This window comes from Polypterus senegalus, chromosome 5, assembly GCF_016835505.1.
Source record: "Polypterus senegalus isolate Bchr_013 chromosome 5, ASM1683550v1, whole genome shotgun sequence".
Taxonomy (NCBI): Eukaryota; Metazoa; Chordata; class Cladistia; order Polypteriformes; family Polypteridae; genus Polypterus; species Polypterus senegalus.
The window spans coordinates 181,970,055-181,987,889 of record NC_053158.1 but is presented as its reverse complement, the minus strand read 5'-3'; the positions used below and the strand labels follow the sequence as shown (position 1 = coordinate 181,987,889).

At 38.6% G+C, this 17,835-nt stretch overlaps 1 protein-coding gene across 3 annotated transcripts in view; it reads right to left on the bottom strand.

Moving 5' to 3' along the window:
• Nucleotides 1–8,604: 8,604 nt before the first annotated feature.
• Nucleotides 8,605–17,835, bottom strand: part of zbtb47b (zinc finger and BTB domain containing 47b) — a 135,783-nt gene continuing 126,552 nt past the window's right edge. For all 3 annotated transcript variants that reach the window (XM_039753694.1, XM_039753695.1, XM_039753696.1), the window contains one exon: nt 8,605–9,321. In XM_039753694.1, coding sequence (XP_039609628.1) covers nt 8,930–9,321 — 392 coding nt within the window. In that variant the 3' untranslated portion in view covers nt 8,605–8,929. The remainder of the gene's footprint in view (nt 9,322–17,835) is intronic.

The following is a 17,835-nucleotide window of genomic DNA, read 5'->3' as shown; positions in this document are numbered from 1 at the left end:
TAGTAACAATGCCTATTCTGTAACGCTGTTCTAAACTGCATACCTCAATGGAAGGTTAAAAGGGAACGAGGCAAAAGCATCCAAACCTATGACGAGCAGAACAAACACCACCACAAATTGCTTAACATAAGCAAAATTAAACAGATTTGACAGTTGCAGTACATCCTGCAATTTGTAACCTGTTTCAAAAATAAAAGCGTTTGGTCTTAATCTAAGAAATTAAGATCACAGAACTTTAGGGTCAAGTCACTAACACAATGCAATGGGTTCTAGTGCTTGAACACCCTCACGTTAAATATATACGTGTGTGTGTGTGTGTGCGCACACCCATCTATAAACATCTTCAGTATATGTGATAATTTTGTTCATTAACCTTACAAAGCACCCTGAAAAGGCTGACTGTCAATACCGTTTATGCATTGATGACGTTACAGTATCATAAGTTGGTTTTTACCCTTCACATGACACAAGTTCATTCAGAATGTGCATAAGTTTGTGTGTGTGTATATATATATATATATATATAAAATCGGCCTGAAAGGGGCACTGCTGAGCCCCACATCATCATTCACAATTGTATTACAACATTCCCAGTTCAAATAAAGTGCTTTTAACTTAGACAATACCTTCAAGCAGGCTTCTTCTGTTCAAAACACAACACAGCACAACACTTTTCTTTCCTTGTCTCTTCCTTTTCTATTTCCCCGACTCCTTCCTCCACACCCGACTCCAACCAACCTAAGTGAGGAGGAGCGGCTTCCTTTATACTAATATAGGACTATTTCTGGTGCCATCATAATGTATCCAGAAAACACTTCTGGGCCTGGTAGAACTCCTCTAAAACAAGGAATGCTCTTTTCCAAAGTACCCCTCTAGCAGCCCCTAAGAAAAACAGCAGCTCTGCAGATATGCACATGTGATTCTGCCACTTATCATTCTGGCAGGGAAACCTGGGCCCAGGGACTGCTTCCCTTCATCAATCCAAAATTCATTATAAGAGACTTACCCAGCCGGGCAAGGTATCATCTTTCTTGGCTGGGATATCCTTCAATATACACACACACATATATACATATATATGCACTCTTCCAGTAACTAGGTATATATATATATATATATATATATATATATACATATATATATTACATATATATACACATACAGTATATATATATATATAGCACCCACATAATGGTTTGGGGCAAAGATATATTTTTCCCTTGATTTATCCCTCAGCTCCATAGCTTAAGATTAATTACAAATCAAACAATTCAGACGTGATTAAAGTGCATATTGCACACTTTAATTTAAGGGCATATGCATACATTTTGGTCACTCACAGTATGTAGAAACAATAACATGTATTCTACATTCAGGGCACCATAATGTTTGGAACATAGTAATGACAGGTCTGTTAAAGCCGACATATTTAAGACTTTGTCACATATCCCTTGCATGCAATGACTGCTTGAAGTCTGCAATTCATAGAGGATCTTCTCTGGTGATGCCCTGCCAGCCTCTAATGCAGTGATTATCTTGTTGTAAGGTGAAGAACACATCCCATGAGTTTAATGGTATTTATTAGAATGTGAGCAGATCAAATATCTCTATAGACCTCAGAATTCATTGTTTGGCTGCCGTCAGCAGTTCCAGCATCAATGAAGGTAAATGTACCAGTACCTGTGGCAGCCGTACATGCCCAAGTCATAACACCCCCAGAATCACAATTAACAGATGAGGTGGTCTGCTTTAGATCATGGACAGTTCCTTTTCATCTCCACACTTTGTTCTTGCCTATATTCTGCTCATGAAGTCTTCTGCTGAAAGTCGTCTCTCACACGTCCACATCTGCCTCATGAAGACTGTTTCTGATCTGTTGGACAGGCGTTTGGGGCTTTTTCTTTACCTTTACGGGGATTCTTCTGTCATTGGCAGTGGAGGTCTTCCTTGGTCTACTAGTCCTTTAGTGATTACTGAGCTCACCAGTGGGTTCTTTCTTATTAATGATATTCCAAACAGTTGATTTAGGTCATCCTAAGGTTTTACAAATGTCTCTAATGGTTTTAGTCTTGTTTTTCAGCATCAAAGTGGCTTCATTGACTTTCATTGGCACAGCTCTTGTCCTCAGGTTGAACAACGGCCACTACAGACTCCAAAGGGTAGAACCTGAGGTGTCTTATGAAGCTAAGAAACACACCTGAGGAAACACAAACACCCGTGACACAAATTGTCCCAAACATTGTGGTGCTCTGAAACTGGGGACCATATAGAAAAAGAGTTATCATGTCTACATGGTGTGACTGAAATGTAAGCAAATCCTCTTAAAGTCTTTAAGTCTGCAATGTGTACTGAATTATTTGATTTGTAATTTTAAACTGTTGAGCAGAGGGGACAATAAAAAAAAGCTTGTTTTCCCAAATATTATAGTGGGCACTATATATTGTATGTCACATATTTATACATACATATTATATATATATACACATACATACATACATACATACAGTACATAGAAACATGCACATACATACATTACCTTGAAGAATGATTCAGCCCCAAAACTATTTTCACATTTTATTGTCTTAAATTCTGAACTTATATTAAAAGTATGATTTTTTTTTCAGGCTAACCTACAAAACCGTGTACATCCAAATCAATGCCAATCATACCATATCAAAATAAACTGCAAATCTTTTAACAATGTGCAAAAAAGAAAAAACTAAGTTGTGTAATTTAAGACGTATTCATACCCTTGGGAAATACAAGGCTTACTTTGCTCATGTGCAGGGTATTGCCTTGCCAGTTCAACCAATTTGTTAACAGTTTCCACCTGGTGAATCACCGGTTCTCAATTTATGAGGATGTATTCCCCCTCTCTTGGGGAGGTCCACCCAAGCAAGCCAATATGGAGACAAAAGATCATTCAAAACATGGCAGGGATATCATTACAGAGAAGTGCAGATTTGTGGAAGGGTACAATACCATCTGAAAGGCACTCAACGCTCGGTGTAGTCCATCATTAAGGAAGTCGATGAAATATTAAACTATAGCCATATTGCCGAGGCCAGACTGCCCCTTAGTTGTTGAACAAGAACAGCACTGTGACAGCAGCTGCCATTCTGATAGAGGTGCAGAAGTCAGCAAGTATAAAAGGAGCATGTTCATGGCTCAACAATCTCCAAGGCATTGCACAAAAATGGCCCTTATTGAAGAACGGACGAGGAAGAAGCCCCAGCTGAGAAAAGAAAAAAGCAAACAAACTGTATGCCCTTGCCCATCACTGGGAAGCTCCAGCAAAGATGAGGCAGAACATCTTGTGGTCTGATGAGCCCACTAAAATGCAACTTTTTGGCTTCAAGAATATGTGGTATGTGGGGTGTAAATCTAGCAGTGCACACCAGCCTCGTATCACCACCTACAATGTAATAAGCAGTGGTGGCAGCATCATATTATGGGGGTGTTTTCCAGCAGCAGGAACTGACCACCGGTCAGAATTGATAGGAAGATGACTTATACACTGTTCAAACAGAAAGCAAGCCCTGGGTCAATAAGCTGAAACCGTGGAGGAGGATTTTCCTTAAATAAGACAATTACTCAAAGCACACTGCTAGAGCAATGATGGAGAGGCTTAAAAATGAAGAAAATGGATGTCTTTGAATAGCCCAGTCAGAGTTCTGATCTTAACACCAACAAACATTTGTGCCAAAGCTTAAAAAATGCTTCACTCCACTACTCCCTAACTAAACTGACACAGCCTGAGCAATTTTACAAGGAAAAATGGAAAAATCTGGCACCATCTAATTTTACAAAATTAATAGAGACATATCCAAAATAAATATTTGCTGTAATACTTGCAAAGAAGTGCTTTAACCAAGTATTAAAATTGGGGGAATAAATACTTACTATACATGTTGTCGACATTTTAGTGTTTGAAATTTTTTTAAAGGTACCTATTTTTTTGTGTGCAGCACTGTTAAAAAGCATGTTTGATTTACAAATAAATATTCACAGTCAGATTCATCAAAATCCCAGGGTGACAATCTTTTATGTGAAAAAATATTGGAGCTGAATACTTTTTTTAAGGCATTGTACATAAATAAATAAAGAGTAAAGACAGATGTAAAAGGAGCTATATTATAGATACTGTAGATAGATAGGCACACACCAAATACAGTATACTGTATATATTTGTATTTGTGACTGTTTATATAGCAGATTACATAAACTCTCTCTCTCACACTCACACAAACACAAACAGTGAATTCAGAATGTATTTAGACCCTTCACTTTTGGTACACATTGTGTTGTAGATTTAGTTTTAAATGCATAAATTTGCCATTTATGCCCATCAATTTACAGTCAATCACACATGATAAAAAAGTGAAACCATATTTTCAGAAAGGTTTGTAAATTTATGAAAAAATCCAAAACGAAAATCTCTTATTCCTATAAGTATTCAGAGCTTTTTCTGTGTTCAGGTTCATCCTTTTCAATTTAATTCTCTTTAAGATGTGTCTAGGATGTGACTGTGGAGTCCACCTGTGGCAAACTGAATTGACAGGGTATCATTTACAAAGGCACACAGCTGTGTATATAAGGTCCACAATTCACACTACATTTCAGGACTCTTCCTAGAGTTGGACGTACAGACAAACAAATACTGTAACTGGGCAGGAAGGTGACCAAAAAGTCAATGGTTGATCTAACAGACCATCAGAAGTTCTCTGCTAGGATGTTAGACTCTGTTGGAAGGATGACCATCTCAGCAGCTAGACAGAAGCCACACTTGAGTAAAAGTAGATTAAAGGGGAAAAAAGGATTCTCCTGTCTGATCAAGACCAGAACTGAGCTTTTTGGGTAGAACTCCAAGCACCATGTCTAGTGCTCATCACTTACCTAATAACATCCCTACAGTGAAACGTGGTAGTGGCAGCATCATGCTATTTGGATGCTTCTCAGAGCTGGGGACACGGTGAAAGATTGGTTGGACTTGAAAGAATGCATCCAAATACAGAGAGATCCTTGAAGAAAGCCTGCTCTAGAGTGCACAAAAACTTAGACTGGAGCAATTTTCAACTTTCAGCACAACAATGACATGAAGCAAACGGTCAAGAGAACATTGGAGTAGCTTGGGGACAAGTCTGATTGCCCTTGAGTGGCCCAGCCAAAGCCCAGACTTAAAACCCATAGAATATCTGTGGAGAGAACAGAGGATGGCAATTTACCAACACTTCTCATATAATCTAATGGAGCTTAAGAGAATCTGCCAGGAAGAACAGGATAAACTGTTCTGATCCAGGTGTACAATGCATATTGAGGCCTAACCTAAGAAGACTCAAAGCTCTAATTGACCCCAAAGGGGCTTGTATAAAATGCTGAATTAAGGGTCTGAATATTTCTATGAATAAAAGATTTCAATGTTTGATTTTTAATACATTTACAAATCCTTTGGAAAACAAGTTTTCACTTTGTCATTATGGATTATTGAGCGTAGATTGATAGGCAAAAATGGCAAATTTATCCTTTTAAAATTAAACCTACACCCTAATAAGGTGTGGTGAAAGAAAATGGGTTTGCATTCTTTCTGAATCTACTATACAGTATATACACTCGCCTAAAGGATTATTAGGAACACCTGTTCAATTTCTCATTAATGCAATTTCCACTCGCCTAAAGGATTATTAGGAACACCTGTTCAATTTCTCATTAATGCAATTATCTAATCAACCAATCACATGGCAGTTGCTTTAATGCATTTAGGGGTGTGGTCCTGGTCAAGACAATCTCCTGAACTCAAAACTGAATGTCAGAATGGGAAAGAAAGGTGATTTAAGCAATTTTGAACGTGGCATGGTTGTTGTTGCCAGATGGGCCGGTCTGAGTATTTCACAATCTGCTCAGATACTGGGATTTTCATGCACAACCATTTCTAGGGTTTACAAAGAATGGTGTGAAAAGGGAAAACCATCCAGTATGTGGCAGTACTGTGGGCGAAAATGCCTTGTTGATGCTAGAGGGCAGAGGAGAATGGGCCGACTGATTCAAGCTGATAGAAGAGCAACTTTGACTGAAATAACCACTCGTTACAACCGAGGTATGCAGCAAAGCATTTGTGAAGCCACAACATGCACAACCTTGAGGCGGATGGGCTACAACAGCAGAAGACCCCACCGGGTACCACTCATCTCCACTACAAATAGGAAAAAGAGGCTACAATTTGCACGAGCTCACCAAAATTGGACAGTTGAAGACTGGAAAAATGTTGCCTGGTCTGATGAGTCTCGATTTCTGTTGAGACATTCAAATGGTAGAGTCAGAATTTGGCATAAACAGAATGAGAACATGGATCCATCATGCCTTGTTACCACTGTGCAGGCTGGTGGTGGTGTAATGGTGTGGGGGATGTTTTCTTGGCACACTTTAGGCCCCTTAGTGCCAATTGGGCATCGTTTAAATGCCACGGGCTACCTGAGCATTGTTTCTGACCATGTCCATCCCTTCATGAGCACCATGTACCCATCCTCTGATGGCTACTTCCAGCAGGATAATGCACCATGTCACAAAGCTCGAATCATTTCAAATTGGTTTCTTGAACATGACAATGAGTTCACTGTACTAAAATGGCCCCCACAGTCACCAGATCTCAACCCAATAGAGCATCTTTGGGATGTGGTGGAACGGGAGCTTTGTGCCCTGGATGTGCATCCCACAAATCTCCATCAACTGCAAGATGCTATCCTATCAATATGGGCCAACATTTCTAAAGAATGCTTTCAGCACCTTGTTGAATCAATGCAACATAGAATTTAGGCAGTTCTGAAGGTGAAAGGGGGTCAAACACCGTATTAGTATGGTGTTCCTAATAATCCTTTAGGTGAGTGTATATATATATGTGGACAGATAGTAAGGTCCTATTTCCAGACTGGAGAGGGACACGATCCTCAGGTGGCCAAGGAATGTCAGAAGGGGTGAGGCAATCTGGAGAAGCCAGTGATAAAAGCTGCCCCTAAGAGTGTGGAGGAAGGCAGGGGCACAGAAAGAGCACTTAAGGAGCACCTCAAACATGTCTGCTTACTGCTAAAGTCCATGGGTGTGAGGCCAGTGGCAGTCCTCCGGTTTGTACACAGGCCTTCAGTTTGCTCAAGGTTAGTATGGCAGATAGGCTGCTTCTGACCCCTGAGTGAGTGTAGTGAGAAAAGGTTGGCGGCACGTATGTGCAAGCACAGGGAATGAAGAAACCGCTAGGAGCATGTGGAGCTGCAAAAGGCCAGTGTAGCATTGAGAAGCAGCTGAACAAATGGTCTTTCTAACAGTCAGCTATCACCAGAGTGCTAAGTCCATTCCTCTATTGTTCTCACCCCTGGGACATTACAAAATATACTGTATATAGATACAAAAACAGATATATAGTAACAAGTTATTTCCATGCTAAAAGAAAACAAAGTAAGAGACACAACATGAGATTCTAAACCCCTCATCAGGTGTAATGAAGTAATGAAGGCTATAGTGAGAGTCAAAATGCTGCATTTCTTACTCTTTCCTTTTCATTATGGAAATAACCTATAACTTTTTTTTTTCCTTTGCAGATGCACACGAAAGCAGCCGTTCACTAACTCCATTGTATTTATATACATACATACATATACACACATACACACATACTGTATATTGTATAAATGTATATACATATGTATATACATATTATACATCACCTTTGCATATACATATACAGACAGCTTATACTTTTCACTATGCACTGCACAGTTTTATAAACTTACTGTACTTTACAGAAGCTTTCGGACAAATGTAAGTGCCTACCATGTTTCTAGACATATTTGCACAACTGAACCTTCCCTGAGGGGTAGCTCAGTGTTTAATTGAATTTATATTTCACCCTAGTAGCAGAAATCACAGCATCTGGTTATTGCAATGCAATAATAATTTTACCTAGCAAACAGTTGCACTTGGTTGCTTTAGGAATAGCAACAAAAGTGCCGGACGTTTGTCCTCTACAATTTGTTTCCTCCCTAATATTCAACCTGCCTCCTGCAATAATTATTCCGTAAGAAAAAAAAAAAAAAGCTTGTAATCCTAGCTTAAAACACGTGGTTGAATGCATGTCAGACTATGTACATTCTTCATTTTCTAGGATTTGCTAAAACGGATAAGCATCAGTCTTAACTGCTGAGATAAAAATGCATATGCCGGCAATCATATTAATGGTAATAGACACATCAGTAAATAACAGCACCATTGTTTTGCAAATATTCCTTTACACATACAAACGTAAAGGACAAGGTCAACTGGTTGTACAAAATGACATTAGGCATAAAAATGTGACACCAAATAAAATTAGGAGGAAAACGGAATATTACATAAGCGAGCAAACAAGAAAAAGAAGACAGTTTTATCTTTTTAAATTAGATTATGGGTGGACATGTTTGTGCCTTAATATAATTTACAAGCTGACTTTTTTTTCCTGTGATAGACCAACCGATGTTTAGGGTTAAGCGCATAAATGCATCTTTGAAAAATGGTGGTCCTTTGCCATCTGCAATTAACTACTATAATGAGTTTGTTACCAAAATGTTATTTCACCTTGCATAAGATGAAACTCCAAAGAAGTTTTGTCTTTTTATTTCCAGATAAAGAGGTCTCTATGTAATTAAAAATGCATACATATAGACAAACAGTGTACAAAATGAAAAAAAGTGCCTGATAACAGAATTTCCATAAACACAGCTATTAGACTTGCATGAGAAAGTCTGTCGCTTTGTTGGGAGGCCAAATCAGTCTAAGCCCTACAGTACTAACCACCCACCCTGGGCATCAGCCACTGACAGTCTCCCAGAATAAATGCAGGTTTTTCATACCCAGCTTGCATCATATATTCAGATACGATACCTATACATTTGTGTGTGTCACTAGCTTAGTTGTTGTTTATTCTCCCGGCTGGGAACAGAGGGGGTGGAGGGGGCAGATGTGGGGTAGAAGGTATCGTAGCCATGGGATGAAGTAAGGGAAGTGGCAGGGAAGCAGGGTGAGAAGGTACACCAGCAGTGATTGTGTTTGGATTGATGCCTACAATGGAATTGGGGCTCTGGCAAGATGGAGACAGGCCCATGGGATTCCCATCAGCAGGGTTGCTAAGCCGGAAGCACTTCTCTTTGTGGGCCTTCAGCATGTTGGAGAAACGGAAACGCTGGCCACATACATCACAAGGGTACGGCTTCTCTCCTGTGTGTGTCCGCCGGTGGCGCTTCATGTTGGGTCTACTGGTGAAGCTCTTGCCACATATTTCACAGATATATGGCTTCTCTCCTGTAATGAAGAAAAGAAGTGGACATTTTAATTTTACTTCTAACCACAGAATTAAGCAATGACTTTTGCTTACTCTAAATGTTTTACTTTTTGGTTGCTACTTTAACAAGAAATTGATCATCAAAAAAAAAAAAAAATTAAAACATGTTCACTTGTTAGAACTTCTTGTATATGGGACAACTTACCAAAGAGCACAGTTGACAAGAAACATTAATATCTTACGTGAACAGTATTTGACCAGAATGGCCTAGTTCTTGTCAAAAATTTTTATTTTCATAAACTAAAGGCAGCATTTTGTCAAAAGCCTACTAGCTAGTCAAATACTTTAATTCAATTCTGATCACAACAGGTTATTTTATACTTACAAGACACAAGATTGAATGCCAGCAAGAATTTTGTTCAGAATGCAATAAAAATGAATCATAAAATTGGTTTCATTCAGGTATCCATTATAAGATCAATCCCTGCATAATTAAATTGATGGGTGTGCTCTTAACTAAACCAGACAGTAGGACAATTCAGTACAATATTAACAAATTTTTATGAAACTATAGCTTTTAGGTTTGTTAGTGACATCAGGAAGTATCTGACAGTTAAAATATTGTATAATATTTCAATTTTTATTTATATTCAATTTTCAAAAATTTGTAAAATCATGTTTTTGCTTTGTCATTTCCAATAGACAGATAGATAAGTAGGGCACTACATGATCATGTTTTTCAACCAGTGTGCCGTGGCAAAGTGGTGCGCCATGAGAGCTTCCCAGGTGTGCCATGTAAATAACAGTGTAGTGCACTTGGGTCTGAACCTAGGAGGGATAATATCCGCAGGTGGTTGAGACCCGTCTGAGGAAGGCAGGACTACCTGGAGAATAAAGGCAGCTCCATAATCCCTATGTTGCAGACATAGCACTTAGGGCACTTTGGACGTGTCTCCTGGCTGCTAGAGTCCATCTGCCTGGGTGTGTGTTCAAGAGCAATCCAACACTGGGCTGGTGCATAGTGGGCATAGAAGTTCCCTCTGAGACAGAGTGTTCCTGGCAAAGATGCCACTAAAGAGTCTTACTAAGTGCCCTGTCTGTGAACACTGATCTTGGAGTTGCTTTTTAAAAAAAAAAAAACGGTTCTCCGGTAGTCCTGCCCCTTTGGACAGTTGAGCATGTGTATGAGATATCATGTGTTTGTGATTAGTACAGCAATGGTGTGCCTTTGGATGTTTGTAGTTACAAAAAGAGTGCCACCACAGAAAAAGACAGGGAAACACTGTTAGATAGATAGATAGATAGATAGATAGATAGATAGATAGATAGATAGATAGATAGATAGATAGATAGATAGATAGATAGTTAGTTTTAGGTAATATATAATTATCTTTTTACAATCTATTACTAGAATATATATATATATATATATATATATATATATATATATATATATATATATATATATATATATATATATATATATAGCATATAACAGAATGAATTATTAAACAAAGAAAAAGGATTTAATGTAACATAAAGCTTAATCACATGAGGTCTGTCTCATCTTAGAGAAGCCACCAACGTAATTTTCCAAGGTTAGAATAACATAAATGAAGAGCCCTCCAGAAAGTGGAGAAAAACTGATGAGAAAGCCCATACATCCTTCCTAGGAAATGGTGCTAAATTAAATGAGAGAATCTGCTAAACACCCCTCTTACCAAAGCTGTGTTCAGAATAATGGGAGAATCAGAATTACTGGTGGCTTTAGTTGATTGGAGGAGATGAGAAAGTTCTGAATATTAAGAGTCAGATGTCATGATGCATTAGATATGGTGATGTAATAAGGAAAATCAATAAAAGGAAGTGAAGTTTTCATTGATTGCTGACTTCATGGACTGTGACAACTGTGCACATAAAAATGTTCTGCATTCTCAGTTGGGCTCTGTGACAATCATCAAGATAGAGAAAAGTTTTTTCCATGACAATAGATTGATAGATCCAGGATGTTATTTTAAAAAGAGTTGAACAAAAGCAAGGAAACGCAGTTGAAAACATGTTAATGGTAAATATTGCACATATTTTATGAAGTCTTTCTTCCCGCAGAGAACCACAGACATGTGGAATAAGTTAAGAAGTAGTGTGGTAGATATGGGGACTTTGGAAACTTTCAAAACTTAACTTGATGTTATTTTGGAGGAATCAGGCTGATAGGCTTGGCTAGCTTTGTTAGGCTGAATGGCTTGTTCTCACTGAAGGGTTTAAAACCTTTAATTACACAAATAGTAGTTACCTTTTCTTTGTATATATGGCTATCATAATGGAGCAGGTTTCTAAACTTGAGAGTGCCGCCGCAAATATGTGGATGTGAAACAGTCTGGTTTGGTCCTTAAGTATACCTTGTAATTAACTCTTTGAGGGCTGAATATTTTTTCCAAAAAATCACAGTTTTCTGAAAAGCACAAAAAACAAAGGTTTCACACATAAAATGTCTGTTGCTGCACCTGTTTGGCATCTCTGCCAGCAGCAGTGGCTGTGTGGGGCAGCTCAATGGCCAGCAGGAATATGAGGCAGGCCAGCCTGGCTGTCTTTGCGCGGTGGTGGCAGTCACAGTGTGGCGCAATCTGGTTTGTTCCTGTTGTTATCGCACTGCGATCAGCTGATGCTGGTACCTCACTTTCGTTTTTAATCTTCATCTCCAGATCACCTGCAGTGAAATCGGAATCCGACTAGCCAGAGTCTGATTCAGTGATAATATGCAAAACGCCATCCACAGAGTATTCCGCTTTGTGCATTTGTTTTGGTCTCTCACCAGATCTCGATGCCATTTTAGAGGTTACTTGCTCTTCACTACTCACTCACACACATGGAATCGAGGTCAAATCAATGAAAACTAACTTTCTAGCAATGAGAGTCAAACTAAAAATTAATGATGGGTTTTGTCTCAGTTTACAGCTAATTACCCTCCTCTACCCCTGAATTTCGACAAAAGTCGACATCCGCCCTGAAAGAGATAAAAGGAAAATTCATTTTTGAGCTGCCAATAAGCATCATTTCAAGCTGCAAGGGTAAAAATCATTTGCTAAATGTTAAGTAAAAATCTCCAAGCTTTATCAGAAACAAGAAAATATTGGCCGATTTGTTTTTAGTATCCTTTGTGCAGACCATGAAGGTCAAAAGAAAGAGTGCCTCCTTATATTGTAGCTTTCCTATATACTGTATAGTACCACAAAGGATGAAGGCACATTCAAACCACTTTTGTGAATGTTGATGAAATTCCTTTTTCTTTTTATAAGGTTTTTCCTGCTGGAATATTAAACAAGGTACATGGGGGAAATTGCTTATTCATATAGATATTTTACTTTATGGCCATAAGTGCAGGAAGGTCGGGAAGTTTGGCTAAATTTATTGAAGTCAAAGGGGAAGGAGAAACTGAACTAGTTTTTAGTGGATTATAATGGTCCGGGGCAGTGTAGGTAAGAATCTGCCAACTATGCTGAATCAATTATTGTGGCCAAAAATGTGACCTGAGCTGTGAGGCAGCACTGCTAACCATTGGGTCACCATGCCTCTATTAGATAAATATTCCAAGTCTTTTATCTCTCTCTGTGTCTCCCAAGCTCTGATCATTTTAACTTATTAACACACTCTGAGTCCGCGATGCAAGTGATCAGTGTTACATACTCGAGGGGGCTGTCCTTGTCACTCACTACCTGATCTGCGCTACATAGAGAGGATCTTAACATGCATTATTCAGCAGTGAAGACACAATGTACAATAAATTTATGCAAAACAACTAAGTATTTTCATAATATTCTCATTATAGTCAGCTAATGTACTCCTCAAATGAAAATACTGCAAGTTGTGTACCCACATATACAGTTCAGATCATGCCATGCTATGAAGTGTAATATTGAGGTGTTTTTTTTTTGGTTCTCAAACTCAATCCTAGAGGCCACACATGACTGCAGGTTTTTGTTCAAACCAATGTCTGTTTTTTAACCGGACTCCAAGTCTTTTTTAGCAAGCTGTTATTTCTCGTTATCCATATTTTGTAGTAAATGCAGAAAATACAAAACTAAGCTTGTAGGTAGTTTTTAAACTTGTTTTCTAAAATTGACATTCAGCTTTTGCAGGTCTAATTAGTTATTTAATTGTTTACTAATTATATTCACAAGGGGTGCTTAATTCCTGGGAATATGTTCTGTTTTAGAAGTGCAGCACATACTTGAACACAAATTTGTTGGTACCCCTCTATGAAAAAAGAAAAAAACACAACTATTTATGACATAACTCAAAACTGACAAACTTAATTAGCACCCATCATTGTTTTTGTTCGTATTTAACAAAAATCAGACTTTGCTTTAGAGTTTTGATTCAATAGAATATTTCAAATAATAACACAAGTAAATAGGGCATGGACAAAAACAATGGGACCTAATATTTTATTGCACAATGTTTAGAGTTTGCAATCATTGCAACCAAGCAAATTCCTGGAGCTCTCCATGAGATTTTTGTATCTGTCCATAAGTAGTTTGGCTCACTCTTCCTGAGTAAACTACTCTAGCTGGGTCAGGCTTGAAGGATGACTTCTCCAGACGGCATGTTTCTGTTGTGTCAATAGACGTTCTGTAGGATTGAAATCAAAGCTACTTCAGAATAGTCCAATGTCTTGTTTTAGCTGTGTATTTTAGGTCATTATCCTGTTAGAGGGTCCATGACCTGAACTGAGACAGAGCTTTAACACTGAGCAGTACGTTTCGCTCCATAATGTCTTGGAAGGTCTTGAGATTTCATTGTTCCCTGCACAGACTTAAGGCACCTTGTGCCAGACGCAGAGAAGCAGCTCCAAAACATAACCAAGCATGTTTCACAGTAGGTATGGTGTTCTTTTCATTCAAAGGTTAGTCTTTCTGTCTGTGGACATAAATCCAATGTCTTGCCAAAAATGTAATTTTGTTTCATCTGTCCAAAGGACATTCTACCATTCTCTTGACATTTGTCAATATAGCTTTTTTATGTTTTTTTTTCAATAGTGGAGTCCTCCTGGGTCTTCTTCCATTGAGCCCATGGTCACTCAAAAAATGACGAATGGCGTGATCAGACACTGATGGTCCTTGACCTTGGAATTCAGCTTGTATCTCATTGGAAGCTGTCTCGGTATCCTTCTGTCCATTCTGAGATTGATTTTGCGCTTGTGGTCATGGCCAGAGAGACTGGCTACAGTCCCATGGTCTTTAAACCTATTAATAATATTTGTAACTGTTGTCATTGAAACATCAAGCTGCATGGAGATGGTCTTATAGCCCTTGCCTTTAACATGCTTGTCTATCATTTTCTTTCTGATCTCCTCAGACAATTTTCTCTGGTCCATATTCACTGTGGGACACATGATAACATCAAACGGCAGAGTGGCTAAATTTCTCAGTTTAAATAGGCTGAATAACAGATTGAAAGATTGGAAATGTATGATACTAATTAAAGAAAAGGGCTTGTTTGAAAAATCACTCAAATCCAATGATGATCTTTTCTAGGGGTACCAACAAATGTGTCCAGGCCATTTTCAAATATGTTTGTAGAATAAGCAATACTTGATCTTGTTTAACACTTGTTTTGCTTTACTTGATGACATATCAAAGGCATGCAGGTAAATGGGACATTTGCATTTCATTTAATCACTATGCAGAAGGCATACAGCACTTTTTCCAATGAGCTGCAAGAGGGCCAACAAATTTGTCCTTGTCTGTACTGTACTTCAGTAACCATTGGGAAATGTTAAAACTAGAGAAATATGGTACAAAATAATATCTATATGTAACTTGTTTTAAAATGCAACATTCACCCCCAATATACACTGTAGAATAATAATTTATACTTTCTACATAGAAGCCATTGTACCAGTGCAATCATCGTTCAGTTCATAAGGTAGGGGTCGTTGGTAACTGAAGTTCTAGTCGGTAGAGAGCAGAAAGTATTCTTCTTGGCACAGAGTCAAAGTCACATCTGTGCTGTGTAGTTTCTGGCTAAAAGTTCTCCGATATCCATTAAATACCCACGTGTTTAACATATTTAGTGAGCTTTTTGTGGCACATACCAGGTATGGGTAAACTACCTACTGAGCAATTTGAATCTGCTATATATGAACTGTGTTCTTCTAAGACCCCAAACACAGCACATTCATTTGACCATCTGTGGACAGTGCATCTGCATTAAACACTTGAGCCTTTCCTGAAAGCACTGTCCTTACTTCAGCTGCATGTGTGCTAACATAACTTGGCACACAAATCACGATTATCAAATATTTATTTCTCAGTTCTGGCTACATTAACAAGCACGTCAGATAATCTGATGCTGAAGTAGTGGCAGCCTTTCAGCAGTCAGTATCGTCTGCCTGGGTGTCTGCTCTGCACTGTGCTAACTGTCATTATTGGTAAACAATAAACAGAGCAAACTGCACAGGGAAAGGGTGATTTAGTATGAAAAAAAACACAATAACAGAGAAATTAGCATTTAAAACCATAGCAAAAATACAAATGTTCCAAAATGTCTTAAAAAGGTAAAACTCACACTGCCGTGTGATTCTGAATGTACAAGAGGAAAGAAAAAGAAGACCTGCTAATTAAATGAGATTGATTAGAGGTAAAGTGACTCACAGATTGTGAAACTGGCTGGAACAAAAATCTGGAGCCATCCGAGGACTGGGTTTGTGAGCCACCAGTATGAACAAAGTAACGTATATGGGCCTGGACAGAACTCTGCTAATGGGCCCCTCCTCAGCCTCACCATGTTACTAACATTTACTGTATAACATTAAACCAAAGGGAAAACATTATATATATATATATACATACAGTAATCCCTCCTCGATCGCGGGGGTTGCATTCCAGAACCCCCCGCGATAGGTGAAATCCGAGAAGTAGAAACCATATGTTTGTATGGTTATTTTTATATATTTTAAGCCCTTATAAACTCTCCCACTCTGTTAACATTATTAGAGCCCTCTAGACATGAAATAACACCCTTTAGTCAAAAGTTTAAACTGTGCTCCATGACAAGCCAGAGATGACAGTTCTTTCTCACAATTAAAAGAATGCAAACATACCTTCCTTTTCAACGAATTCGTGTCAGGAGCAGAGATTGTCAGAGAGAGAGAGAGAGTGAGAGAAAAGCAACCATCAAAAAATCAATAAGTGCTTTTGAACTTTTAAGTATGCCAAACCACCGTGATAAAGCAGCATTTTTTAGAGGAGCGTCTGTATCCTCTAGGCAAACAGCCTCTGTGCAAACAGCCCCTCTGCTCACACCCCCTCCGTCAGGAGCAGAGAGAGTGAGAGAGACAGAGAAAAGCAAACAATCAAGCACTGCATGGGAAGCATATCGTATATCATTGAGGAGTTTTATTTAATACGTAATACATGCTCTGATTGGGTAGCTTCTAAGCCATCCGCCAATAGCGTCCCTTGTATGAAATCAACTGGGCAAACAAACTGAGGAAGCATGTACCACAAATTAAAAGACCCATTGTCCACAGAAATCCGCGAACCAGCGAAAAATCCATGTTTGCTTTCATTTTTTTGTATTTGATTTTGTCTATGTATCAGTGGTGTTGTTACATGTCTTGTGTTTTGTGGGTGATCCTCCAAAGGTAGAACCACATGCCCATCACCATCAGGGACTGCCCTCAGCCCTATAAAGGAGAAGGTCCACCACAATTCCTGGCAGTTTATTTGAATGCACCTGGGAGATTCTGATGAGTTACTATGTCTTTTGACCACTTTTTAGATTTCTGCATTTAGGACCTTGTTTGCACTGGATTGCCTTGTTGTTTTAAGCAACTCCATTTTGCCTTTGTGCTCTATGAAGCTTTTCCTGTTGAAGAGCATTTTTGTGAAAATATACATTTCATTTTACAAAGATCCTGTGTTTGCACTTATATCTAGCTGGGTTTTGATAGTTTATTCCCTTCTAGTGAGCATTTTTAGCCATTTTTTGACTATCTAGCCATAACTCTCATATTTTGTAACACTGCAAACTAAATGAAACACAGTATCCTTTCACCATCATGTAACATAAATACACTAAATAGCAGGCGCTGTCTTACTGCACTTATTTTTTTTACAGAATCTACCCCATGTTTTTTTAGTTGTGAAGCCATCAATGACATCAAACACCCATTTGGACAAGATTACAACACTGTTCAGTCTTTCTTGGCACATCAGTTGCGCATAAAAAAATAATTTCTCATGGATTTCAGACTGTTATCTTGAAAAGAAATGATAGGTCAGTCACTGTGGAATAACATCAGTCTGTGCCTTTATTCTGTGGAGGTGAGTGAGGCAGTAGCAGCAGGGAATGAATCTGCATAATGGCCCACTTGGTTCAAGTAGTTATGCATTCCCACCTTCTATAGTGAAATGCAGTTGTTGCTGCCACCCTTGCCAAAATTGTTACTGATGCCACAGAAAATTAATTTCTGTATGGAGGACGACCCTAGGCCCCCACAGAGCTCAGGGCCCAAAAACTTTTTCCATTCC